Below are 22,359 nucleotides of genomic sequence, written 5' to 3' on the forward strand. Positions count from 1 at the left end.
CAGAAGATTTTCTAGGCACACGAGCTGTGCCTGCGTGCCGGTGCTGGTGCTAGATGGGGAGGTGGGTAAATTTAAGTTGTACTGGCGGGGGGGGGGGGGCGGTTGGAGCGAGGGGGCCTTTGCGAGCGGGGGGAAGCGATGTTGGTTATCGGGGGGGGGGGGTGCTTGCAAATCGAGTCAACACTCGGTTTGCGAGTCAAAAGTTTGCTGAGTGTTTTGCTCGTCTTGCAAAACACTCGCAAACCGAGGTTTGACTGTACTTGGAAGGCCTCAGAAAAAAATAGTCAATGTCTTATCAAAGAAATGACAATTTTGCATGAGGTAAAACTCTTTATAGTTTATAAATCTTTCCTTTTGGCTGAGTTTTAATAATAATATTGTCATTTATAGCTAAAGAGACATATGATCAAGAAACTGTTTTATTTTACTTTTGTGATTTATGATAAACATACCGAGGGCCTCAAAATAGTACCTGGTTGGCCACGGGTTTGAGACCACTGAGTTAAGGGGAAGGGTTAATCTGCTGGCTGGGTTGGAGGACAGAGGGGAGAACAGGACAATCAAGCCATTGTGACATCACTGCTGAGGTTGGCTCTTATTGGTGGAATGAGGCATTATGACATCACAATCTCGGCTCTGCTTCCCAAAGACAAACAGGATGTCATGGATACAGTTAAGGTAATGGTCTCCAACTCCAACCCTTTGCAGGGCCACATTTGGGATCTGTAGGTACTTGGAGGGCCTCAGAAAAAATAGTTAATAACATTAAAGAAATGACAATTTTGCAAGAGATAAAACTCTTTATAGTTTATAAATCTTTTCTTTTGGCTGAGTCTTAATCATAATATTGTCATTTATAGCTAAAGAGACTGTTTTATTTTACTTTTGTGATTATGATAAACATACTGAGAGCCTCAAAATAGGACCTGGCAGGCCGCGAGTTTGAGACCACTGGTGTAGCCCAACTTTACTACAAGGAGAGGTGGTAGGAGCAGACCGTGAATGAGCGAATCTGCGAACCGCAAATTTAGGAGGCAAGTCTAACCTTTTATTTTAACCTCACATTTACAGGTCAGCTATCCTAGTAAATGTTTAAAATACACAAAGGTATGTAGCTGCCAAAATTATTTTAAAATGCTATTCTATAAATACAGATGTATCTTATATTGCATATACTTTACAGATGGACATATACACAGGCACAATTGGGCACAGTATGGGGCAGGACATGTAACTTCCAAAATAGTATAAGTTAAGCCAGGGCTGTGGAGTTGGAGTTGGAATTGGAAGCAGTTTTAGCTGGAGTCGGTAAAAATATACCAACTCTCAACTTCAAAATAAAAGGTTACATTATAATATACAGTAAATTCAGTGGCATACCTGGGGCAGTGGTGCCTGGTATCGCTGTGGGCCTTCGCACTCCTTCCCTGCCGCGCCCACCCCTGCACTCCTTCCCTGCCACAACCCCCTCCCCCTCCCTCCCCTCACATACTTCTTGAAATCTTCACCGGCAGCGATCAACGTCTTCCAGCTGCTGCGCATGTTGACCTCAGCTCTCTCTGACATCACTTCCTGTCCCAAGACCAGGAAGTGATGTCAGATGGAGAGCTGAGGCTGGCACAAGCAGCAGGAAGATGTTGCTCATGCTGGCAAAGATTTGAAGAGGTGGGTGGGCAAAGAGCAGTGGTGAAAGGTCCCCCGCCATGACGGCGCCCTAGGTGATCCGCAGCCCCCTGCCCTCTCCTTTTGCCTCTGGCAAATTTTGGCAAATATAGGCACCTGCCTTCCAACCAATATGAGTGGGGGGAGGAGTTAATGCGGGTGTTCATAGCCTTCTTGAGATTTGGATTTTTTTTCAAGGAAAAGAGAAGAAATCAACAGAGATTTTTTTCTGGCCGCAGGGACCGTCTAGTAAATGTCAAAATGTACAACGCTGTGTACACCTTTCAGTGCTATATAAGTGATAAATAGTAGAAGAGGAGGAGGGAGTGTTCAGATTGTTGCTCTCTACCAGGATATTCAGAACAGATAGTCAGATACGTGATTGGTTATTTTAAAGCAACTCCGACCTTGGAGTTTAAATATCAGGGAGTCAGACTTCACTTTACTTTCTACATGTCATTTGTAGGTGCTGTTGTACGTTCAAATTGCATTTCAGTAGATTCAGCTCAGAGCTGGAACACCTTTATTGAGTGGGGCCAAAATAACTGTATAACGTGGATCCACTTTTAGCAATCTGCCGGCCAATGTTTTTTGCTATGCGATGTTTGCCCTGCACAGTAATTGCAAGTCAGATTCTGGGCATGCTCTAAAGATGTACTACACAGGCTTTGCATGTAAAGCACCTAATAAGTATTAAGCGCAAAAGCTTACACGCTGTAGTGAAAGAGCCCCTGTACAACTTATACGACACAACACCAAGGGACAATCGAAATACATCGACACCCTGGAGTATTTTCTTTCCTTTGTTAAAGAGAACAAGTTTTTAATAGACAGACTGAAGTGAGCCCATCCCAGGGCAGTAAGTGCCAAGCAGTGGATCCGGTCCCCAAAACTAGGTGCATAACCTAAAGGAGTTTAGGTGTTCACATCTGCATAAACAAACATGTCTGCCCGTCGAGCACCCAAATTTGCCTGCGTGTTTGTACTAAGCAGTGGCCATGGCAAGGAGCGGACTGCCCCAGGTGCTGTCTTCACAGGAGGGTGCCGGCACCTCTCCTCCTCTCTCCCCCCCACCCCATGCTTCTTTAAACCGTTGCCGGCTTGAGCAGCGTCTTCCGTTTGCTGCTCGCGCCAGCCTTGGCTCCCTTCCGATGTCACTTCCTGCTCACGGAACCAGGAGGTGACAGCAGAAGGGAGTCGAGGCCGGCGATAGCAGCAGGTGGAAGATGCAGCTGGTGCCAGTGAACTTTTCAACAGGTATGCGGGGAGGCGCTCAAGCATCGGGGAAGAGTGGGGGAGGGGTACGCATGTGCCAACCCTCCCTCGCTGAGGTTTTTATAACCTTAAATTTAAGTTCCTTAAAAGTAAGCAGGGTCAGGACAGGAGCATTCAGCTCTCAGCCCTGAGTGCCACCGAATTATTTTTTCACAAATTTTCAGCCCAAAACTTGGGCATAGGGTTGATATTTTACCCAACTATAGCTGCCTAAAACTCATCCCTTTGATAGTTCAATTCATCAAATAACACAGCTGGCTTCTCAAATGTTAGCATTTACCTCATTAAAACTGTTTAAAATATTATTTAAAGCACCTCATATATTGTAATTTGATTTTCTGGTGAGCCCTAGATGCAGCCATTTCACTGAATTTAGTGTTTATATTTGTTTACTTTTGCTCCAGTACAGTTTACAAACCTTTCACTGCCAGTTTTCATAGTGTCTCACTGAATACTTAAAGGTTATTATAGAAACTTTAGCCTCATGTCCTGAAAACTCATTACACTATCCCCTCAATAGATTGGTCTCCTGCTATCAGGCAGAAATATGGAGTGTTGTACACGGCCATTTTGACTCTCAGGCCTAGGCAGTTATCTGTTTTCACAGAATCATTCTGAGAGAAGTGACCATGATTTTGAGTTTAAATATAAAAATTTCAAGGAGGGACGTCAAGTTAATGGGGAGGTGCACAGGGCTGAAGGTCTGCTTAACCCCTTTGCACGGATTCTGCTCTTGGGGAGGGGAAAAAGCAGCGTAGCTGAGCCCTTATATTGATTGCCAAAGCAGAGGACCCTCGTTTTACATTCTGCATTTCTATTGACATCATTTTCCTATGCTAAATGCAAGCGTGTTGGGCCCTCCATGATAATTCCCACAGACGTTTGAACCTCCTAAACCCCACCCTCTGAAAAAAGGAAAGGGGATGGGATCTGATATACTGCCTTTTTATGATTACAATCAAATCAGTTTACATATAATATGCAGCTGCTTATTTTGTAATAATAATTAACCAATCCCCTCACCCTTGCCCTGATGCCCTCCAGCACACAGGAATCAGAGAGCAGTGCTTCTTACCTGCTACTGTCTTTTCCTCTGCAGTGGGTCTCAGAAGACCACAGGGTCTCGTGTGCTGTTGACTACAGATGAACAGTAGAGGAGCAGGCAGTGACTATGAAGCTCTGGTCACCGATTCCTCCTGCACAATGGAGAAGTGAGAGAGTGTTTAGGGTAGCAGTGGTTCTATGTCGCCTGATAGACCGGTACAGTTCTTTACTGATGGGTAATATCTCACTGTGACCAGCAGGTGGAGACTGAGACCAAAACTTGGTTGTATTATATTAGCTGAGGCTCCCCTCTCCTAAACCTGTCTTTTCTCAATCTCCAGCAGGTAGAGGTAGGAAAAATCTGGCTCCCTCTGTTGGGACTATTGGAATTTGTTTTAGGACTCCTGGTTTCTCTTTTAGTGCCAGACAGAGCTTAGATGGGTTCTGTTTGAGGATCCGTCTGACCTGGGGGATGTCAAACCCAGCGGGTCTCATGCTGGGTCCCTCCCCCCCTGCTCTTCTTTCTGCCAGCAGCTGACTGAACAGGGCAACATGCTACCTTGAAAACCACTGAATTAGCACAACAGACAGGGCCTCCCCCCACCCCCCAAAAAAAGTTTGGGCCCTAGGCATGTGCCTAATTTGCCTGTACTTTAATCCTGTCCTGTCTATCTGGATATTGACTGCTTTATCTGAATATTCAGTACCAGAAATATCTGGGTAATGGTATGAAACATAGGCAGCAGAATGCTGTTTGATTGGGGGGAGGGGTCCAGAAACTCCACCCTAGCCCCAGCGGGATCCCGCGACACAGTTCCCAACTCCACCCCCTATCTCCTCCCAGCGTTGTACTTTAAATCTTTGGGGCAGCTGCGTGGTGGCTGCCCTGAAGATTTAAAGTACAATGCCGGGAAATGGGTGCGAGGACTGCCAATTTTGGGGGAGGCCACGGCCCCTGTGGCCTCCCGGGTTCCGACACCTACGGTACTAAATATCTGGATATTTTCTGACCACCACAGCTGGCATTGTTTTGTACTGACCACAGCAGTATAATATTGACCTCTAGATTTGTAAGTTGAAACATTTGATGACTTTCTGAAGCAAAACCCGCACCATATATTAATGTATGTACCACTTTTCTGCTGGCCTGCATTGTAACTTTGTATAATCAAGGGTCATAATGGAGGAATCTGGTTGGCTGAAACAGATCTGATTTGATGTGACATAACACAGGAAGCATTTAATAGGGCCCAGATTCTCAGGACAGGCTAGTGCAAAAGTAGGGAAGAAGTGCAATAAAGTTAGAAATATTTCAGTCACTAAACTGCCATCAAACACACTGCCATGGTAAAACAAGGATACAGCCATATCTTCTGGGTTTGTGTTGAGCAATTCATGATAAAAATACTGTTGCACTAGAGCAGTGTTTCTCAACTCGGTCCCTTTGCCAGTCAGGTTTTCAGGATATCCACAATGAATATGCATTAGCTTGATTTGCCTATACTGCCTCCATTATATCCACATTTCTTTCATGTACGAGTGCAGATATCCTGAAAACCTGACTGGCAAAGGGGGAGGGGGGGGGGACTCCAGGACCGAGTTATAGAATATAGAGAGCACCTATCTTGCCTTTCATTCATGTTAAACTACTTAATTCATTTTGTGACCTCAGACCCCCTCTTAAGCAGACAATAGAAGCATCCCCATGTAAATAGCATTTTATTGCCTTTTTTTTTTTTTTTTAATCTTTATTAATTTTACATCTTTGACAGTGCCATCATTTCCCCCCCCCCCCCATAGCTAATAAATGAAGACATATTATGGAATTACAATATTATAATTAAGTAATTTTAGTAATCAGAATATATTTCCCTCCCCCCACCCTGGATGTGTAAGGAAATCTAATACAAAGAGAGATACATGACAAGTTAGTGCGTTTCAACGCATTTTATTTCTTTTGTCTTGTAAGTGGAGATGTGAGAATAATTTGTGGCTGAACTGGAACTTTGTGAATTCATACTTGATGGAATTTTTTTTTTTTAATTTTCTGCTGGGGGAGATTCCATGGCATTTTCCAAAAGAAATTTGAAAAATTGATTTGGATGTAACAAACATTAAAACTTGACACAGTCTGCTTTGGATTGCTCAAAATCCAAAGCAGACTTTAAAAAAAATAAAAATAAAAATCAACATTTTGAAGAAGTTCACGCTTCTCCACATGAGAGATCTCAGGTTCACTCTTTGTATGTCAGTCTTAGAGGCGCAGTCTTAGTGAGGCTGCAGGCACCTGTTCTCCATTCCTTTTCTGCCACACATGCGTGTTGCTTCCTTTCCCCCGTAACTAACATTCATGGCATGAGCAACAACCCCCAAGCTGCTGTCGTGCCAGCGTTGGCTCTTCCTCTTACATCACTTCCTGCACCCGTGCCGACGCTGGTGCGACAGCAGCTTGGGGGTTGCTCGCGACAGGCACGTTGTAGGATATGGGAAAAGGAAAGCCGCGCGTGCATGGCAGGAGATGGGGCGGAGAGGGGAGCCACTGCCCCGGGCTCCTGTCACCTTCTCTTCACCACTGATGTACGCTATGGCCTGATTTTTCACAGGTAGCGCTGCATGCTACCATGTAAAGAATCTGGGTTCGGTCTTCTGCTCAGAAATTCTCCTATCTGGGTCGGTTCATAAATGAAAGCACGCGAGACAATCGCACACCGACAAACCCGCTAAGACAAATGCATGCAGGACATCAGCGCGCCGGATTAAAAAGTAAGTTGAAAGCGCTCTGAAGGGGGGTTTGGGGGGATCCCTCCCCTCCCCCAGTTTACTTAGATCAGTTGCTGATGTTGGGGGGGGGGAGAAACCCCATTGCAGAGGAAAGTGAAATTTTTCCCAGTGTTTTAATGAAAAGTTACAGTTTCCTCTATAAGTGTGAGGGGGTTCCCCTCCCCCACACACACCCTCGGAGCGCTTTAAACTTACCTTTTAATCCAGCGTGCTGATGTCCTGCGCTCATCTGTCTTAGCGGGTTTGTCGGCGCGCTGATGTCCTGTCACCATCTGGGCCAACTAGGGAGGGGATGCTTCAGGGATAACATTCAGAGCTTCTGTATGGAAGAGGGTCTCAAGGATTGGGCTTGGGTTCTGGAGGAAGCAGAAGTTGTGAGGCATGTGCTTGCTATGACAATAGTCCAGTAATTTCAAGTGGTCAGTTCCAAGTGAACCTGAAACCCAAAAGGGAAGAAAATGCTGTGAAAAATATTTTGTTGCACCATTAATTGTATTTTTTGGATGACTGAGCTGTCAAATTATTATGCATGGAATATACTGGTATGATGCTCATGAAATAAAATCTCTGATGAATATTGGCTCTCTGTTGCGTCATTGTCCAATAGTTTGGTTCCTATTCCAATAGTTCAGCGATATCCATATAACTTGTGGAAGTAATTTTATAGAACATTACCTGGGTGTAAAAGTTGCTTTGTATGAACAAAAAAATCTTTATAAAATTATGGGAAGGTAAATGTAAAAATGTAATGCAATATAAAATCTTCAGCAGCAATAATCTAGTAGATTAGTCCAGACTCGTGCGAGCTTTCTAGAAGTCTCCAACACTGCCATGCAAATAGGCTCTTCAGGATGGTCTTGGGGCTCAGGGATCTCACGTATGAAGAAAGGTTAAAAAAACTGCGGATGTACTCACTGGAGGAGCGAAGAGAGAGGGGGGACATGATTGAACCTTTAAATATATCACGGGGCGCATAGAGGTGAAAGATGATATCTTCAGTCTTACAGGGCCCTCGGTGACCAGAGGACACTCGCTGAAAATCAGGGGAGGGAAATTTCAAGGTGATGCTAGGAAGTACTTCTTCACCGAAAGGGTGGTCGATCATTGGAACGAGCTGCCTCAGCAGGTGATTGAGGCCAACAGGGTGTCAGATTTTAAGAGAAAGTGGGATATTCACATGGGATCTATAGGGGAGTAAGAATCAGGGAGTGGGTCATTGGTATGGGCAGACTCGATGGGCTATGGCCCTTTTCTGCCGTCAATTTCTATGTTTCAGTATTCAAACGAGCAGTCCGGTGGGTTCTTAAACATAGCCAAGCCATTCTCCAAGAGCGATGTTGGCTTATGGCGACAAAAATCAGCGACTGGTTCAGGGGTGCCGGTACAGTGACAGCACTGTGAAAAACATCTCTGGCCCATCCGCAGTAACCATTATCTTTTTCTCTCTCCGAGAATTCCCACATGCCTATCCCAGGCCCTTTTGAATCCAGACACAGTGTCTGTCTCCACCACCTCTTCTGGGAGACTGTTCCATGTATCTACCACCCATTCTGTAAAAAAGTATTTCCTCAGATTACTCCGTAGCCTGTCACCTCTTAACTTCATCCTTTGCCCTCTCTTTGCAGAGTTTCCTTTCAAATGAAAGAAACTTGATTCATGCGCATTTACAATACGTAGGTATTTAAAAGTCTCTAGCATATCTCCCCTCTCCTGCCTTTCCTCCAGGGTATACAGATCGAGATCTTTTTCTGTCCCCATATACCTTATGAAGAAGCCCTCATAACATTTTAGCAGCCTTCCTCTGGACCGACTCCATCTTTTTTATATCTTTTTGAAGGTGCAGCCTCCAGAATTGTACACAATATTCTAAATGAGGTCTCAACAGAGTCTTATACAGGGGCATCAGTACCTCCTTTTTTCTGCTGGCCATACCGCTCCCTATGCAACCTAGTATCCTAGCTTTTGCCATCACCTTTTCAACCTGTTTGGCCATGTTAAGATCATCACATACAATCACACCCACGTCTCGCTCTTCTGTCGTTCACATAATTTCTTCACCCACTAAACCAGGGATCTCAAAGTCCCTCCTTGAGGGCCGCAATCCAGTCAGGTTTTCAGGATTTCCCCAATGAATATGCATTGAAAGCAGTGCATGCACATAGATCTCATGCAGATTCATTGGGGAAATCCTGAAAACCCGACTGGATTGCGGCCCTCAAGAAGGGACTTTGAGACCCCTGCCCTAAACCAATGGTAGGGAACTCCGGTCCTCGAGAGCCATATTCTAGTCAGGTTTTCAGGATTTCCCTAATGAATATGCATTGAAAGCAGTGCATGCAAATAGATCTCATGCATATTCATTGGGGAAATCCTGAAAACCCGACTGGATTGCGGCCCTCAAGAAGGGACTTTGAGACCCCTGCCCTAAACCAATGGTAGGGAACTCCGGTCTTCGAGAGCCGTATTCCAGTCGGATTTTCAGGATTTCCCTAATGAATATGCATTGAAAGCAGTGCATGCAAATAGATCTCATGCATATTCATTGGGGAAATCCTGAAAACCCGACTGGAATACGGCTCTCGAGGACCGGAGTTCCCTGCCCTAAACTGTACCGCTCTCTTGGGTTAATGCAGCCCAAGTGCATAACCTTGCATTTCTTAGCATTAAATTTTAGCTGCCAAATTTCAGACCATTCTTCAAGCTTCGCCAGGTCTTCATGTTAGTCACACTGTCTTGTAGCTAAGTGGTATATAAAGTACTTTCATAAACATAAACCTAGGTTTGCATAGAATGGAGGTAGTGCATGCAAATTAATCTTTATGCATATTCATTGTGCAGATCTTGAAAACCAGAATGCCTTGTGTCCTGAGGACTGGGTTGAGAACCCCCTAATGTAGACACATTGGCTGAACACAGGTCTTTTGTATTTCACTAAGTTGCAGCCTCACAGCCCTGGAGTTTCTGGGGCTATCCGGCTGAAAGTAGAGGATCCACAGTGCACTGATTTACCTACAGCTGTGTCTCGCAATCTTTCTTGAGCTGGGGCATACTAAACCTAGTGTCCGTGGCTTGAGACACCCAGAAATGTGTGCTGTCATGATGACATCACATGCACATGTGACATCATATCAACAGCGCATGCGCAAAGGCCCTTCAAACAGGCCTTGTACTGGCAGTGAGGGGGGGGGGGGCTGCAAGGAAAAAGGCCGGAGAGAAGTGCTGGCGCCGGCTGATTGCCTACAAGACATGCCTCTGACCTACAGCAATAACCCTACATCAGTGTATCGCAAACTGTGCCTCCTGAGATTTCAGATGGGCCATGGCACTGGGAAGGAGGAGAGGCAGCAGCGCTAGCTGACTGTCTACAGGATGTGCCTCGCGGTGAGAGGAACATCCTGTAGGCAATCAGCTGGCACCAGTACCTCTCTGACCCTCTTCCCTGCTGGCACCCCACTTTGTTTTCTCAGGGCCCATCTGGAGGGCCTTCACGCATGTACAGATGTTGACGAGATGACATCACACATGCATGTGATGTCATCACGGTGACGTCCACTGTCACCGGCAGCCTTAGGGCAATGGGTCATAGGACACTGGTGGCAAGGGAAAACTCTTGTGAGCCGCTGCGGGCAGCACAAGGAAGAAAAAAAATGTTAACAAAAGGGAACACACCAGACCAGGTAAGTAATCTTCAGGAAAAAAACTGGGTTCTTCAAATTAAAAATACTCAAGCCAGCTTGCTTGTTTCCACATTAATCAGCTTCAAAAGAAAAACACCAGTATGCAGTTAAACAGTCTCTGGATGAATGTTGGTTAGATACAGTTCCAAACCATAAGGCAAATCTTCCCCAAAGCTGTTGCTGGCTCTCCAGCCAATTAACAGTCCAATAACTTGTAAAGCTTCAAGCAAACACAGTCTCTTGTGCTGATATCTTCAGCCTGAGCCAGTGCTACAGCACTGACCCAGCAGCTGACGTGCTGGCCAGGCAGTGTGCTCTGCGTGGTAATAACCTTGCCAATAATAGGCCCTCAATCCCACCACAGAAAATGCAGGGCAACCCCCACTGCCTGAGACTGGAACAGTCCTTCCCCCACCCAGGGGAAACAGAAAAACTCAAAATTCAAAATAAGTTTTTCACAGTTCTCACCGGTGCCTCCAAGCACCCCACCTCCTTCAGGGTTACCAAAAGAAAACTATGAAGTAGCTTAGATAAGCAAGGTTTTAGTTACTCACATAGGCAATTTCAACTATTTGCCTCTGGAACAGCAAACCTCCATGGGCAGGGCTTCATTCTGTAGCTCAGCATATGGCTCTGGCTCCAGCCCCATGTCCTGAGAATCTTCAGGCATGCAGAGAGGTGGTTCCACTCCAGCCTCAGTTAGGTCCATGTTTTCCATATGCTCGCTGCCATTCAGAGCTCTCAACCCTGAGTGCCGCTGCCAGTCCTCTAGCTTCTCCTCCTTCTGTCTCTGTCTCTGCTTCTGCCTCTCTAACAGCTCAGCTCTTTAGGTTAACAGTCTGCAGCCACGCCCCAAACCCTCAGGTGAAAATGATTTCCTGGGAACTAACCTAGGACTGTGGGGGGATGGGAAACCTGCACTTCTGCTCTCCCACTCCCTCTATAGGTCAAAGAAGGAAAGTCATCCAACTTGTCAGTTTGGGGTTTAAATGGGGCTGTTTGTGTAGTGTCTGCTCTTGAGCTGTGCACTGGTCTGGGGACAGACCTAGCAGGCATAGGCTGCATACCACACCATGCACTTCCTGATGCTTTGAGACATGGCCACTACATTCAATGTGCTGTGGCTCGAGAAAGTTTGCGGGACACTGACCCATATGAATACTAAGATACCGGTTGACACCACTGGCTCTCCTGACCAGAAATATCCTCCTGCCATTTTTGACTAGCCTATGCAGATTTTCTTTTCATGGGCTCTCTCTCAACTCCCTCTAGCATGGACCCTTGGCATCCCCTCAAATAGAGGGAGTGTATTGGGTCATCAGGGGCTGCTTAATGGTTCCAGTCTGAGAACTGATACTCAAAGACAGGTGCTAAAAAAACCCCACCATACAAAACTCAATAGCCCAACAGCACAGAAGCATAGCAAAGCAATACTCAAAATAAATCACATGTAAATAATGTGTGCTTAATTTGCGCTAACTAAGAATAAGGGGAGGATCAGGCCTATCACATGCACACACAGATTTTAAGGTAAGAGTGGCTCCTGTGCACATAGGGTTGCCAGATTTTCCAATCGGAAAATCCGGACCCCTTAAACCTGCCCAGTTCTGTCCTAACCCGGCCCTAGCCCTGCCCCTGCTGCTTCCTCAAATCACGTTGGTCAGGAAGTCCACGCTTGCATGGATGCCACGCCATGATGTCATGCATGCAGGTGTGTGATGTCATCATGTGGCATCCGCACAAGCGCGGACTTCCTCCCTGCCTGACGCGTTTTGAGGGGGCTTTTCAAAACCCAGACAAACTGCCAGATTTTGAAAAGCCGTCCGGACCCCTCAAAAGGAGGACATGTCCGGGGAAATCCCAAGTAGGGATGAAGCCTGGATGACTGATAGCACTTGTGTGGAATTCAACACTAGTTTGTGCTCAGTTTAACAATTGCTTATTAATATATCAATATATGAGGACACACAAGTCTTAAATGCAAACATAGTATGTTCTAAATTCTGGACAAAAGCCAGCCCCATTATATAGGGAATTTGGCATCTTAAACACAAAGGGATCACATGAATACATAAAAATAGATTCATTATTACAGGTATATTAGTTTGCTCTTCCATGATACTCTCCTTCACCCCTTTGACCATCTGGAGGCCTAGTACTTGTTTGGGTTGTAAACTGGTCACTACTAGTCCGTGTTGCTAAGGCTCTTACTAGTTCCAGAAGACTCCTAGCTCAATAAGTATATTAATAAGTATATTTCTAAGGTGGAATTTTCCAGTTCCACACTTGCACTAATTTAAAACATAAAAGAAAACAAAGATTCATATGTCTATGCTCCTTGGAGCTGGGATTGACTCAACCTGGCTTATTTTATGCTTGTTTGGCTGGGACTATACACAATTTAAAGAATAAATATTTGTTTTGTTGGGAAGTTCTCTCTCTTCCTTATTCCTTTGGTCTATTACTACAGTAAGACAAGATATTCTTGTTTGGTTGTTCCTGCTTTATTCCTCTTTTCACCCAGCACCTCCCTATTAGAGAAAGTCCCCTAGGCTATAAGCAGCAACTTCAGGAATGGCCAGGCTGTGTCGTGCAGAATCCTCTACGTCAGACACGGGAAACGAAACCGAAAGTGAACAGCTGCAAGCTTAAAACAGAAAAGGAGGAACGATTTGGGGGCAGGGACTTTCGGCCAATTCCAGCTGAACTTGGGATCTCATTACAGTCGTTGGAAGAGAAATCGTTCACTGAAGCTGTCTTTAGAAGTAAGTTCAAATTTCTGTGCGCTTCAGAGTTTCTGGACCTACCGGTAGGTGCTGAATCTGCTTTGCTGAAAATTCTGGCATTAGTTCTTCACAAAGCCTATAATTGAGTAGGGGATGAAGTGAGCTCTTTCAGTTGCAGGGATTTGAAACCCCACCACCAAAAGTGGTACAGACTTAGCACCAGCCAGTTTTGAGGAATAAGGCAGTGTATCTGGGCCCAGCCTCCTTGGCAATGCTGAGAGATTTCCTAGAGACTGTATTGCCAGCAGCTGGGCTCATTTCTTTTGCCCTGGACCTCAAGGAGTTTAATATCAGCTTTAGGAAGAGATGATTTTGTGGGAGAAAGTAGAGGCAAAAAAAAAAAAAAAAAGGGTAAGGAAGTCAATATGTTTGCTATGGTTTTACTCAAAGGGGCTGAATTAGTACAAGACCGAAACTTGTACAAAGTAAAACCAGAAAAGGACATAGAGTCAGACAATAGGAGAGGAAGAAACACAATACACTTCTCCCTCCGTATTCGCAGTTTCAATTATTCACAGTTTTTAGCTTGCTGGCTCCTCCCCCCAAATTACATCAGCTTGCATAGAGAAATCACTGATTCCAAGCGTTTACAGAGAAAATGGCTGATTCCCAGCACTTTCTTCACTGTGTTTTGCCTCTCTTTCAGGATCAGGCCTGGTCTCCCACCATGTTATTTGCGGTTTCACCATATTCAGGATAGTTTTTAATAGAAAACAGCGAATAACATATGAAAAAGTTATTCAGAGTTTTTCAGTATTTGCGGTTCTGTTAATCCCCTATCGCAGCGAATACGGCAGTGCGAATTCTTTGTGGGTGGGCAAATTTGATCACACTATACCTCTACTGTATGAACAACATTGGCTGCAGATTTTATTTAGGAGTTGGTTTAATATTCTCCTTCTAATTAAATAGGAATTCTATACATCACATATATTTATTTATTTATTTTAAAACTTTCTATACCCTTTTAAGCCAAAACGGTTTACAAAAGTGTTACACACATAAAATTTTGCTACAGATAAAACAGATGAACCCAAGTAATCGAATTCTTCGGAAAAAGAGTGAACCAGAAAAATCACTACTTAAAGAAACACGTTTACAAAACAATTGTGTTTTAAGTAGTTTTCTAAATGTAACTCCTATCACTACATTTCCGTATTTGCCCAACAAGGGAGTTACACAATCTTATTTACCAAGTGAAACAACCCCAAGGAAACCAACAATTCAATCCTCCAAACGCCTCGGGGTTATACTCACTTGTTCCCTAATTAAAAGCAATTAACTTTCAATATAATTTCATACTATCATGATATGTTCAGCTCAAAGGATGTCATAAGGAAAAGAGGAAAGAGCCTCAGACACCCAGCTTTCAAGCAGGCTGCGTTCATGAGCTACCTTATTGGCTCATAAACCTCTTCCTCCTTATGATTCTTTATTAATTTTATAATTCCCTATGGATTTTATAATTTCATGGTCAAATAATTAATTTTATAATTAACATAAGAACATAAGAATTGCTACTGCTTAGCGGCCACGCCATACCTTAAACAGGATATGGCGTTACTTGAGAGGGTTCAGAGGAGAGCGACATGTCTAATAAAAGGGATGGAAAACCTTTCATATGCTGAGAGATTGGAGAAACTGGGACTCTTTTCCCTTGAGAAGAGGAGACTTAGAGGGGATATGATAGAGACTTACAAGATCATGAAGGGCATAGAGAGAGTAAAGAGGGACATCTTCAAACTTTCAAAAAATAAAAGAACAAGAGGGCATTCGGAAAAGTTGAAAGGGACAGATTCAAAATGAATGCTAGGAAGTTCTTCTTTACCCAACGTGTGGTGGACACCTGGAATGCGCTTCCAGAGGGCATGATAGGGCAGAGTACGGTACTGGGGTTCAAGAAAGATTTGGACAATTTCCTGCTGGAAAAGGGGATAGAGGGGTATAGATAGAGGATTACTGTACAGGTCCTGGACCTGTTGGGCCGCCGTGTGAGCGGCCTGCTGGGCACGATGGACCTCGGGTCTGACCCAGCGGAGGCATTTCACATTATGGCCCCCCTTTTACTAAACCACAATAGCGATTTTTAGCGCAGGGAGTCTATGAGCGTTGAGAGCAGCGCTGGGCATTCAGCGCAGCTTCCTGCGCTAAAAACTGCTATTGTGGTTTAGTAAAAAGGGAGGGGGGTCTATTTGTCTATTTTTGTATGGTTGTTACTGAGGTGACAGTGCATAGAGTCATCTGCCTTGACCTCTTTGAAAAAACCCTGAAATATAAATGATAATCACCATTTTCTCTGCGTACAGTGTGTTTTGTGGGTTTTTTTTTTAATTTTATTGTTTGGAGATCATTTTGACTTAGTCATTTTAAAAGTAGCTCGCAAGCCCAAAAAGTGTGGGCACCCCTGATATACATATACTGTTTTTCTTATAGGGTTTAATACCGAACTTAAGTATTTCTGTGTAATGTATACGTTGCACAAATAGGGTCTTAATATATGTTCTTTGTAACCTTTTGTTTAGATAAAAGAGCATGCTACTATTTACTCTTCTCCATTGAGAATATTGACCATTTAACCCTACTCTGTTTTCTGTCTTTTAATCAGTTCTTAACTCATAGGACATTACTAGGCCAGCATGAGCTGCAGGAAGCTTGGGGTAATGAAGTTAAGTGAGCCCCCAATTTTCTGGTGGGGCTTGGGGGATCCTTACCAGTCACAGTGCTTCTGTGCTCTTTCTTTGGTTGGGTATTCTTGGATTGGTAGGGTAAATAGTGGGATTCCAGAAAGGTGTAGTCTAGGACTGCAGCTTTTTAGCATATTTATTGACAATGTAGAGAATTTTTTAATTTTTTTTAATTTATTCAGTTTTCTATACCGTTCTCGCAGGGGAGTTCAGAACGGTTTACATGAATTTATTCAGTTACTCAAGCATTTTTCCCTATCTGTCCTGGTGGGCTCACAATCTGTCTAACGTACCTGGGGCAATGGGGGGATTAAGTGACTTGCCCAGGGTCACAAGGAACAGCAGGGGTTTGAACCCACAACCTTAGGATGCTGAGGCTGTAGCTTTAACCCTTTCAGGACCAAGGGACCTATTTGTCCCATAACTTTAAAATCCTATAAATTTTGATTGGGATAGTCTACAGTTCTAAATTTGATATGTACGGATTCCATATGATACTGCCTTTATGTAAACAAACTGGTTCCGACATTCATTCATTAGCGTCGTTGCTAGATTGACGAGAAGATTCACTTGCCACACTGTCCATAAGCCAGAAGTGTGATTTTTTAAAATAAAAATAATGATATTTCACAAAAAAAATCAATTTTTTGGCATCTGCAAGCCCTTTTTACCATAAAAATGTCGTCAAAACCACAAAAATTGGCCTACGATCCTTATGGTCCTGAAAGGGTTAACCACTGTGCCACACTCTAATGAATGGGTTTTCTGCTACCTGTGATTATACAAAGAAGATGTTAGCTTTATGAGAGGGGTGAAAAAGAGACAGAGAATTAGTGAAATTGACATGTCTCATATAATTCTGATGGAGATTGTACTGAAAGAGAACTGTGGTTCCATTTTATGGAGAGGTAGTGAAAAATGTAGACAAGTGGTCCTGGAGAGTTATGAACATAGAAGAGACCAGAAAAATTCCTGGAGTTCTGCAATTAACTAAAGCAGAGCTTCCCAAACTGTGAGTGGGTGTTACAAAACTTTGATGGGCACTATATGGGATTTCATTATGCTGTGCCCGCCAGAGGTTGTGCGCTTTTGGCGGCCACATGAATTGGAGCCACAGCTGCTGAAAGATTGGTAAGTCTAAGGGCCAGGTTCTATAATCGGCACCGCTTGGCACGGTTGTCAATCAAAAAATTGACACCATTTATAGAATCATGCATAGCAGCACCTAAGTGGACTTAGGCCTCACTAAACGTCCTAGACATAGGCACCAGTCCATTAGGCCAGCTTTTCACTCGCCTAATTTGGCGGTGCCTATGCTGGATGCCTAACGACATCTATTACAACCATGCCTATTCTCCTCTCATAACCATGCCTACTTTTTAACATACATACAATCAATTAGTTTTCACAAATGTAATTGTAGTTTATTTTATCAGGATCTCAGCCTTTCCACCAATAGTATGGCCCGCCTGTATCCATTCCGGAAGGGGATAGGGATACTCTGAAGTCGCCTGTAGTAGATGCAGTGGTCTCGGTCATCTCCAAGCGGCATACCGTGCCTGTTGAGGGCGGTACAGCCTCGAAGGACCCGGAGTAAGTTGGAGTCCCTCCTTAAACAGAGTTTTGATGTGACAGCTCTGTTAGTCCAGGCGGCTATGTGTGATGGGCTGATGGCTCGGGCGTGTTTTCATTGGGCCCAGCATGTACTTGATAAATCTGAGAATTGGGACTTGCTAAGGCAAGCAGTTGCCAAAATTGAATTGGGTGCTTCTTATCTCTCGGATGCCATGTATGACCTCTTGTGAGCTTCTGCCAAGTCTTTGGCCTTAGGAGTGGCAGCACGCCATACCTTGTGGCTTTGCGCTTGGTCGGCGGATTCGGTGTCCAAAGCTAAGTTGACAAGTAGAGAAAATTGAAGAATCTGCTTGGTAGTGGAGTGTACTCCCAGCATCTCCTCTTCAGATGGGCCCCTTCGACTAGCATTTGCTCCAGGGAGCCTGTAGTAGCCTGTGGGGCTAGTGGAAGCAACGCGTGGGAAGGAAGAATTCATATCAAGAAACTCAACAACAAAGTTTCCTTTTAAAGGATCTTTCTTGTTTGGTGAGGACCTGGACAAGTTGGTTCAGAATCTCACTGATTCTAAAATGCATCGTTTGCCTGAGAATAGGCCTAGATTGCTGGCTTGAGGTGGCGCTGCTCGTGGGCATGGGCGTGATTTCCGCCGTTTCCGCTCCGGTCGAGGAGCTGCTTCTTTTCAGTCTCCTGGGCTCTCAAGAGGCAGATTCTTCCAGCGCATGCAGTCCTATCATGGGGCCCGCCGGGGTGCAGGTAGCGCCCCCGCCAGGTCTCTTGCCGCTCATCCTGCACAATGACTCCTTCCGGCACCCGTCTTGGTTCTGGTTAGAGACTTTTATCCACAGTGGGCAGACATCACGCCTGATCAGTGGGTTTTGGAAGTGATCCGGGACGGCTATGCTCTGGAGTTCACTCAGTCCTTGCTAGACCATTTTCTCGCTTCTCCCTCGCAAGTGGCGTGGAAGCAGCAGGCCTTTCGCCAGACCCTTCAGAGATTGTTGGATCTTCAAGTGGTGGTTCCAGTTCCCCCGCTGGATTTGGGCACATATTGGTACTCAATTTGCTTTGTGGTGTCAAAGAAAGAAGGGACTTTTTGACCCATTCTGGATTTGAAGGGGGTCAACAGGGCTCTTCACGTGCCTTCCATTTGCATGGAAACTCTGCGGTCTGTGATTCTGGTGGTTCAGCCAGGGGAGTTTCTGACCTCTCTCGATCTGACCGAGGCCTACTTACACATTCCTATTTGGGCCTCCCATCATCGCTTCCTGCGTTTTGCAATCTTGGGGCAACTATTTAGTGGAGTAGGGACAAAAGAGAACTGTGAAGACAAAGGGACCTGAACAAACTAGAAGAGTGGGCGACGAGATGGCAGATGAAGTTTAATGTAGAGAAATGTAAAGTCTTGCATGTAGGAAACAGAAACCCGAAGTACAGTTATACGATGGGAGGACTGATAATGGGTGAAAGTACCCTAGAAAAGGACTTGGGGGTAATAGTGGACAAGACAATGAAGCCATTGGCGCAGTGCGCAGTGGCCTCTAAGAAGGCAAATAGAATGCTAGGAATTGTCAAGAAAGGTATTACAGCCAGAACGAAAGAGGTTATCCTGCCGTTGTATCGGGCGATGGTGCGCCCGCATCCGGAGTACTGCATCCAATATTGGTCGTCGTACCTTAAGAAGGATATGGCGATACTTGAGAGGGTTCAGAAAAGGATGACGCGATTGATAAAAGGTATGGAAAACCTTACATATGCTGAAAGATTAGAGAAACTGGGGCTCTTTTCCCTGGAAAAGCGGAGGCTTAGAGGGGACATGATAGAGACTAACAAGATCATGAAGGGCATAGAGAAAGTGGAGAGGGACAGATTCTTCAAACTTTCGATAACTACAAGTTCGAGAGGGCATTCAGAAAAATTAAGTGAGGACAGATTCAGAACCAATGCTAGGAAGTTCTTCATCCAGAGGGTGGTGGAAACCTGGAATGCGCTTCCAGAGGGTGTGATAGGACAGAGTACGGTACTGGGGTTCAAGAAGGGGTTGGATGATTTCCTGAAGGAAAAGGGGATAGAAGGGTAGATAGAGGATTACTATACAGGTCCTCGACCTGATGGGCTGCCGCGTGAGTGGACTGCTGGGCACAATGGACCTCTGGTCTGACCCAGCAAAGGCACTTCTTATGTTCTTATGTAACACTATCAGTTCTGTTCACTTCCCTTTGGTCTGGCCATGTTTCCGTGGACGTTCAACAAGGTAATGGTGGTGGTCGTTGTGGTGGCGTTGCACAAAGAGGGCATTCTTGTTCATCCTTATCTGGACGACTGGTTAATTCGAGCCAAGTTGTTCTAGGAGAGTACTCAGGTCATGGCCCGGGCAGTGGAGTTTCTGCAGTTGCTGGGATGGGTGGTCAACCTTGCAAAGAGCCGGTTGTCTCCATCTCAGCGCCTGGAATATCTTGGGGTCCTGTTCGACACCTCCTTGGGGAAGGTCTTCCTTCCGGAGGCTTGGGTGAGCAAATTGCAATCTCAAATTTGCCTGCTTATTGTGACCCGGTGTCCTCGGGCGCAGGATTTCCTCCAAGTCTTGGGGTCGATGGCGGCCTCCCTCGATGTAGTGAGGTGGTCGCGGGCCCACATGCGTCCTCTTCAGTATGCTTTTCTTCGGAGGTTGTCGCCTCAGAGGCACAGTCTGAATCACCCTGTTCTGCTTCTGGGCTTAGCTCAGGGCATTCTTTGCTGGTGGCTTCAGTCCCCCCCCCCCATCTTGTACAAGGGGTGAGTCTGGTTCAGCCTCCATGGACGGTGCTGCTCACGGATGTCAGTCTTCTCGGTTGAGGGGCTCATTGTCTAGATCACTCAGCTCAGGGAACCTGGTCCACGGAGGAGGCTTCTTGGTCGATCATCCGTCTGGTGTTGCTAGCCTCTAGTCCTTTCTGATGGGCAAGTCAGTCAGGGTTCTGTTGTACAATGCCACGGCGGTGGCCTATGTCAATCATCAGGGGGGCACCAGGAGCATTTTGATGGTGTAGGCGGCGACTCTGCTCAAGGTCTGGCGGAGTCGCACCTTCAAGAGATATTAGCATCCCACATAGCTGGAGTTGAGAATGTTCAGGTGGACTTCCTAAGTCATTACGTGCTAAATCCCAGAGAGTGTTATCTAAGCCCCATGGCTTTTCAGTTGACAGTGCAGTCTTAGGGTCAGCCCCTCATGGACCTGATGGCCACAAGTGCCAATGCCAAAATGCCCCGCTTCTTCAGTCGTCGCAGAGACGGTCAGGCCAAGGATGCTCTGGTTCAACTATGTCAATGGAGGGGCCATTAGTGGGCAGAATTCTTCTCCACATAATTCACCATCCAAGCCTCGTGGTTCTGGTGGCTCCGGTTTGGCCTTAACGACTCTAGTACGTGGATCTGGTGAGGCATCTGGTGGTGTATCCTCATCCTTTGCCTTTCTTGGACAAAGGTTTCCATTCCAATGTTCGATTTGGGTCCCTTTTGTCTTACGGCTTGGCTTTTGAAAGGGGTCGCCTAGGTAAGAAGGGGTATTCAGATACAGTGATCTCAACGCTCTTGGGGTCCTGGAGGCTTTCCACCTCTCGAGCTTATGTGAGGGTTTGGCGTCTATTTGAGGAGTGATGTGATGCGCATGAAGTGGTCTCTTTTCGCGCTTCCCTGCCTAAGATCTTAGAGTTCTTGCAGGAAGGCCTGGATAGGGGACTGGCTTGGTCTTCTCTCTGGGCTCAGCTTGCGGCCAAGTCAGCCTTTCGGGGGTTCTTGAAAAGTCAGTGTTAGACTGCCATTCCTGATGTGAATTGCTTCTTGCGGACGGCCAAGTTGCTCAGGCCTCCCATACGACCCTCTGTTCCATCTTGGGATCTGAATCTGGTTCTGTCCGTTCTGGTGCACTCTCTTTTTGAATCATTGGCCATTACTTCAGCTAGATGTGTTTCTGAGCTGCAGGCTTTCTCTTGTAGGGCTCCCTTCTTAGAGTTTTCTAGGGAGTGGGTTGTCTTGAGGCATGTTCCTTCATTTCTGCCAAAAGTGGTTTCTCCTTTTCATGTCAATCAATCTGTAGTCCTCCCAGTGTTGGATTGTTGGGAGGGCTCTTCTGAGCAGAGACAGCTGTGCAAGTTGGATGTCAGTCGGGTCCTTCGCTCTCATGTGCAGAGGACCCAGGATATCAGGAAATTAGATCATCTCTTTGGCTTTCTAGCAGGTCCTCGTAAGGGGGATGGCGCTTCTAAAGCTACTATTGCGCGCTGGATCAAGGAGACTATTGCTTCCGCTTATCTTCTGAAGAAGAAGCCTGTTCCTGACTTTCTCAAGGCAGCTTCTTGGGCTAAGTCTTCTCTAGTGCCTCCAGTGGATATTTGCAAGGCTGCAGTTTGATCTTCTCTGCATTCCTTTGTCAGACACTACCGTGTGGATGTTAACGCGCGTCGGGGCACAATATTCGGTGAACGTGTTCTGGTGTCGGCCCTTTGGGGGTCCCACCATTAATGGGTACTGCTTTGGTACATCCCATTCGTAAGGACTATACCAGTCTACCAAGTGATACAAAAGGAGAAATTAGGTTTTTACCTGCTAATTTTCTTTCTGCTAGTCTGTAGACTGGTTTAGTCCCCCACCCTGTCTGTCTTTGTGAGATGTTTGCAGGTTTTTGCTCGCATGCAGATTTTGAATTTTTCTGCGTGTTCTAGTATTTTTCTAGGGCCAAGGAGAATTAAGAACAGTGGCGATGGCTCAGCTAGCTTAGCTGGTGAGCTGTGGGGATGTTTTACTTCTAGGATCAAGTTCTATACATGTTCCAACAGTTGTTTAAAGATGTTTGTTGTTTTCTTACACTCCTGTTTAGAGTGTCATTTACTGTTTTTCAGT

At 45.4% G+C, this 22,359-nt stretch overlaps 1 protein-coding gene across 1 annotated transcript in view; it reads left to right on the top strand.

Moving 5' to 3' along the window:
• LOC117363647 overlaps window positions 1-22,359 on the top strand; it is a 135,028-nt gene that overhangs the window by 48,751 nt on the left and 63,918 nt on the right. Inside the window, exon 11 of the mRNA XM_033951738.1 lies at window positions 12,964-13,204. Within this exon, the coding sequence (XP_033807629.1) occupies window positions 12,964-13,204 (241 nt within the window). The remainder of the gene's footprint in view (window positions 1-12,963; window positions 13,205-22,359) is intronic.

The sequence above is a fragment of the Geotrypetes seraphini genome, chromosome 7 (assembly GCF_902459505.1).
Source record: "Geotrypetes seraphini chromosome 7, aGeoSer1.1, whole genome shotgun sequence".
Taxonomy (NCBI): domain Eukaryota; kingdom Metazoa; phylum Chordata; class Amphibia; order Gymnophiona; family Dermophiidae; genus Geotrypetes; species Geotrypetes seraphini.